Source organism: Dendrobates tinctorius, unplaced genomic scaffold (assembly GCF_039654945.1).
Source record: "Dendrobates tinctorius isolate UK_male_01 unplaced genomic scaffold, ASM3965494v1 ptg000265l, whole genome shotgun sequence".
Classification (NCBI taxonomy): Eukaryota; Metazoa; Chordata; class Amphibia; order Anura; family Dendrobatidae; genus Dendrobates; species Dendrobates tinctorius.
Window position 1 is genome coordinate 16492595 of NW_027361932.1, and position 6542 is coordinate 16499136.

At 45.5% G+C, this 6542-nt stretch overlaps 1 protein-coding gene across 1 annotated transcript in view; it reads right to left on the minus strand.

Annotated features, from left to right (window-relative positions):
- The window catches only part of DERL3 (derlin 3), a 33709-nt gene extending 28290 nt beyond the window's left edge, over positions 1–5419 (minus strand). Inside the window, exons 1-2 of the mRNA XM_073559166.1 lie at positions 5225–5419; positions 5051–5116 (exon numbers count right to left, since the gene is read on the minus strand). Of these exons, the coding sequence (XP_073415267.1) occupies positions 5051–5116; positions 5225–5314 (156 nt within the window). The 5' untranslated portion in view covers positions 5315–5419. The remainder of the gene's footprint in view (positions 1–5050; positions 5117–5224) is intronic.
- Between the last annotated feature and the right edge of the window lie 1123 nt (positions 5420–6542).

The window sequence follows — 6542 nt, forward strand, 5'->3', positions numbered from 1 at the left end:
GGTTAGGCCTCTTTCACACTTCAGTTTTTTGCATCAGTCAAAATCCGCCAAAAGAACGGATGTCGGATCCGTTTTAGTACTGATGCCAACGGATGCCACCCGTCCATTTTTTTGATGGATCCGACAAATGAAGAATTTTAAAGGAATTGCAGCCTGGAAAAGGAGAGAGAGAGAGAGAGAGAGAGAGGTTTGAATTAGAATACAATGGGCAATGTCCCGAATGATGGAAATAAAAACTAGTATAAAAATTTTGTGATTAACTCATGTTTTTGAAATCCCTGCTATTATTTTGAACACTAGTGTAAGGGGGTGAAGAGAAGGAAGAGCCCAAAGGAGGTTACCTTCCCTGCTCCTTATCCAGAACCACTTAGCCAGACAGAAGGGTTGCCAGGGGGAAGATTTTCTGCCCTGGACCGACTAGACCAGTGATGGCGAACCTTTCTGAGACCGAGTGCCCAAACTGCAACCTAAAACCCAATTAATTTATAACAAAGTGCCAAATGCCCCATCATGATCCCCGTCATGTAGAAATAAGCCCCATCATGATCCCCTTCATGTAGAAATGCCCCATCTTGATCCCCTTCATGCAGAAATATGCCCCATCATGATCCCTTTCATGCAGAAATATGCCCCATCATGATCCCCTTCATGTAGAAATGCCCCATCATCATCCTCTTCATGTAGAAATGCCCCATCATGATCCCCTTCATGCAGAAATATGCTCCATCATGATCCCTTTCATGTAGGAATATGCCCCATCATGATCCCCTTCATGTAGAAATATGCCCATTCATGATCCCCTTCATGTAGAAATATGCCCCATCATGATCCTCTTCATGTAGAAATATGCCCCATCATGATCCCCTTCATGCAGAAATATGTCCCATCATGATCCCCTTCATGTAGAAATATGCCCCATCATGATCCCCTTCATGTAGAAATATGCCCCATCATGATCCCCTTCATGCTGGAATACGCCCCATCATGGCCCCCTTCATGCAGAAAATATGCCCCATCATGATCCCCTTCATGTAGAAATATGCCCATTCATGATCCCCTTCATGTAGAAATATGCCCCATCATGATGCCCTTCACGTAGAAATATGCCCCATCATGATCCCCTTCATGTAGAAATATGCCCCATCATGATCCCCTTCATGTAGAAATATGCCCCATCATGATCCCCTTAATGTAGAAATATGCCCTATCATGATCCCCTTCTTGTAGAAATTGCCCATTCCACCACCTCCATCATTTCCTCCTCCCCATCATTACCCTCTCCTCATCACTCCCATCATTGTTCCTGTCCCCATCACTGCCATCACTGGCCCTCTCCCCATCACTCCCATCATTGTCCCTCTCCCCATCACTCCCATCATTGTCCCTCTTCCCATCACCGCCATCAATGGCCCTGTCCGCATCACTCCCATCATTGTCCCTCTCCCCATCACCGCAATCATTGGCCCTCTCCCCATTACTGGCCCTATCCCCATCCCTCCCATCTTTGTCTCTCTCCCCATCCCTTCCATAATTGTCCCTCTCCCCATCCCTTCCATAATTGTCCCTCTCCCCATCACTGCCATCATTGTCCCTCTCCCCATCACTGGCCCTCTCCTCATCACGCCTATCATTGTCCCTCTCCTCATCACTCCCATCATTGTCCCTCTCCCCATCACTCCCATCATTGTCCCTCTCCCCATCACTGCCATCATTGTCTCTCTCCCCATCACCGGCCCTCTCCTCATCACTGCCATCATTGTCTCTCTCCCCATCACCGGCCCTCTCCTCATCACTCCCATCATTGTCCTGCTCCCCATCACCGCCATCACTGGCTCTCTTCACACACAGGGCCACACTCACGACACACACACACATACCAGCGGCCACACACACACACCAGCGGCCACACACACACACCAGCGGCCACACACACACACCAGCGGCCACACACACACACACCAGCGGCCACACACACACACACCAGCGGCCACACACACACACACCAGCGGCCACACACACACACACTAGCGGCCACACACACACACCAGCGGCCACACACACACACCAGCGGCCACACACACACCAGCGGCCACACACACACACACCAGCGGCCACACACACACACCAGCGGCCACACACACACACCAGCGGCCACACACACACACCAGCGGCACACACACACCAGTGGCACACACACACACATACACACACACCAGCGGCCACACTCACCTCTTCGCGGTCTCTGCACGCCGGCAGCGTCCTACCTTTCACTTCCTCTCACACATTAAGAGGCGCGGCCGCGGCTGGATGACATCATCACTCAGCTCCGCGGCCGCGCCGCTCAAAGTGTGTGAGGAAGCTGCAGCTCTGAACAGTGAGGTGAGGCCTTGGCCGCGTGTCAGCTGAGAGGGCTCTGCGTGCCCTGTCTGGCACGCGTGTCATAGGTTCGCCATCACTGGACTAGACCATGTGACTGTAGGGGACAGGGAGGAAGAGGAAGATGTGCAGGCAGAGGGCGTGAAAGCAGAGCGCGCCAGGCATGGAGGAGAGCGCGCCAGAGACAGGGGAGAGCGTGCCAGAGAGAAAGCAGGCTGCAGCACCGCGCTTCCAGAGAGAGAACTCTCTGTCTGAGTTCTGCACACATTGTGGACATGAGATTTCTAGAAATCCCATCCACTATGCTGTCACAGATGGCCGCTGCGGGATTAACACAGCTTAAATATGGAGCGTCAAACCCGCAGCACTTCCTGATCATGGGCACATACCCTTAGAGAGCATAAGGATCAGCCGTCCAAAATCTGTCTGGGAGCCTCATACATATTAGAATATCAGTCTAACACACTGACTTTTCTCTCAGAAAGGAAATGTAACATCAACTGTTATTCACTGTCCTATTAAGGGAATAGAAGAATCCAGGATATCTATAAACAGAAAGATAGTGAGGAAACACTTAGCTAGCCTAAATGAATTCAAGTCTCCAGGTCCAGATGAATTACACCCCAGAGTACTGAAGGAGATAGCAGAAGAAATTTTTGAACCCCTCTCTATAATCTTTGAAAATTCTTGGAGAACAGGAGAAGTGCCAGAAGACTGGAGAAGAGCAAATGTTGTTCCTATCTTCAAAAAGGGGAAGAAGGTGGACCCAGGTAACTATAGGCCAGTGAGTCTGACTTCTATACCAGGAAAGATCTTTGAACAAATTATTAAACAACATGTATGTCAATACCTGGATAAGAATGAAGTGATTAAACAGAGTCAGCATGGGTTTGTAACTAATAAGTCATGTCAGACTAACTTAATTTCCTTCTATGACGGTATCACTGATTGGGTGGATCAAGGAAATGCTGTAGATATAGTATATCTTGACTTCAGCAAAGCATTTGACAAAGTCTCTCATACAATCCTTATTGAAAAAATGATTAAGTATGGAATGGACAAGGCAACTGTTAGGTGGATTCATAACTGGCTTAGTGATCGGACCCAAAGAGTGGTCGTAAATGGCTGCACATCCAGTTGGAAGAATGTCTCAAGTGGGGTACCACAGGGCTCTGTCCTGGGCCCTGTATTGTTCAACATCTTTATCAACGATTTAGATGAAGGAATTGAGGGTAAACTGATTAAATTTGCTGATGACACAAAGCTAGGAGGGATAGCTAATACTAGAGAAGAGAGAGAGAGGATTCAAAAAGATTTAAATAAACTGGAGAAGTGGGCAGCAACTAACAGAATGGTTTTTAACAGGGAGAAATGCAAAGTACTACATCTGGGCAATAAAAATGAAAAAAACATATATAGAATGGGAGGAATAGGGCTAAGTGACAGCACATGTGAAAAAGACTTGGGTATACTAATAGATCACAGACTGAATATGAGTCAACAGTGTGATGCAGCAGCAAAAAAGGCAAATGCAATTCTAGGATGTATTAACAGAAGCATACAGTCTAGATCACGTGAAGTCATTATTTCCCTCTACTCCTCTTTGGTCAGACCTCATCTGGAATATTGTGTCCAGTTTTGGGCACCACATTTTAAAAAAGACATCAACAAACTGGAGCAAGTTCAGAAAAGAGTGACCAGAATGGTGACCGGTCTGCAAACCCTGTCTTATGAGGAAAGGTTGCAGGATTTGGGAATGTTTAGTTTGCAAAAGAGAAGACTGAGAGGAGACTTAATAGCTGTCTACAAATATCTAAAGGGCTGTCACATTGTAGAAGGATCAACTTTATTCTCATTTGCACAAGGAAAGACTAGAAGCAATGGGATGAAACTGAATGGGAGGAGACACAGATTAGATATTAGAAAAAACTTTTTGACAGTTAGAGTGATCAATGAGTGGAACAGGCTGCCACGAGAAGTGGTGAGTTCTCCTTCAATGGAAGTCTTCAAACAGAGGCTGGACAGACATCTGACTGGGATGATTTAGCGAATCCTGCTTTGAGCAGGGGGTTGGACCAGATGGCCCAGGAGGTCCCTTCCAACTCTACGATTCTATGATTCTATGATTCTATGACGTCGGCCATTTATTGAATGGTTTAAATGTAGTTCTTGCCAATATTCTGCACTAAGCCATGCCCCCTCTGCTAAGCCCTGACCACTTTTCAAGTGAAGAGCTACAAATTTCTCAAAAATAAATAAATATGGTGAAAGGCATGTACTCCAGGGTTTTGGCCAGAATTTTGGCACTTTGAGCTTAGTAAACATCCACAACTTGTATGGGAACAAGATCTGCATTTGAGATCTTGGGTATATGTAACATGAGGTGTACTTTGCTACTCTTTTTTTCTACAGAACATAATGACATTTATCACAATTATTGTTTTGACAAACATGAAGTGACAGAGTGGAAGTGAAAACAGCAGATTTTGGACAAATGATGCAATTTTTGATAAATGCGGGCCTCAACATGCTCTCCCTGCTGGTCACAGTGTGCTTTGTATGGGGGATACAGATAACTGTTGGCCAACCTAACAGTTCACGGACTGGTTCAATAGTCGTGGACCAGTAGACATATGCCAGTAGCCACCCTTCCAGATGGTTCGTAGTCACTTACCTGAAGCCTTTTGAAGACTAGATCCGGGTTAAAATAAATTTGGAATGGACTGACCAGCTCCATTTGCTGCAAATGAAAAGGTATAAAGACTGAGGTCAGAGAGTGGACAATTTTGAGATGACATATGCTGACGACATCTGTGCCTCCAATCTCAGCTCTCAGGAGGCCACTTACCACAGCAGCAGTGGTGATGAGGCAGGCTACGGTGTAAGCTCTGGTTACGCTTGGGATGTTCTGAAAGACGCCCATACCCTGCTGAGCCATATTGTTACCCTTGTCTGGTGCCTAGTGATAGTGTAGCAGCTGTTAGGTTCCAAGTGACAGTCTCTTTCTTCCTTGTCCTGTGCCAGTTCCTCCTCCCACAGGGAAAGTATGTGTGGCTTTACTTTGGATGTCAGACAGGTTGCTTCCTTTTTAGTAAGGTGAATGTAGGAGGCTCTGAATATACAGATTATACCGCTCCAAGGAAACTACTAAAACCCACCTCCGCTCCAACATTTCTGAAGGCAACTTGCTGCTACTTTCTGCACATTCTTAAGTCTGACATGTGGGGTGTACAAGCTTATTTGTTCAGTATTTGATGAGGATTTCAGCTTCCCCTCATCAAATACACTGATATTCCTTATCTAATGCCCGGGAATAAAGTATTTTATACCTCATGCACAAACGGTGGAAGAATTCTATGCAGACTAATGAGTACACATAATAATGCCTTAGTTTTAGATTCTTAAATCTGCAGAAAAATCTTTGTGTGTATTCAGCACAGAAAAGCTGTGGATTTATCTGATGGCATCACAGAAGGGCTAATATCCATGTGGATCCACTGCACATTTGCAACAGAACTGATCAACAGAACAAAGGACTAACTGTGACCTTAGGCTCATAGAGTTGGAAGCCTGGGCCATCGTGTCATCAATGCAGGATTCACTAAACCATCTCAGACAGATGTCTGTCCAGCCTCTGTTTGAAGACATCCACTGAAGGAGAACTCACCGCTTCTTGTGGCAGCCTGTTCCACTCCTTGATCACCCATCATCCAGTACTTGGCATAGCCACATATGTGTGATTGTGACAGTTACTGCAGCTAAACCATTCTCGTCGACGTTCACTTTCAGTGAAGAGCAAAATGGTAATGTCTTGAACTCTTGACTTTCAGGCTCTGTATCTCATTATCCACTTCTGCTTTGAACTTGAGACTGCCATCATTTTACAGACAATCACCTTGAATATCTCATACTTAAATTTGATTTGCAACTATTTAGCATATGATTAGTTATGTAGATTCTTCTCATGTCACTGAATTGTTAGGCTGTGTTCACACACAGCGTTTTTTTAGCATTTTTTTAAGTAGTTTTCCCAATAAAACCGCTAAAAATAAGCTTCCCATTAATTTTTTTTGTGCATATTGATGTTTTTTACCACGAAAAAAACGCATCGCGGTAAAAAACGCAGCATGTTCATTAATTTTGCGGATTTTTTCCACATTTCTGGC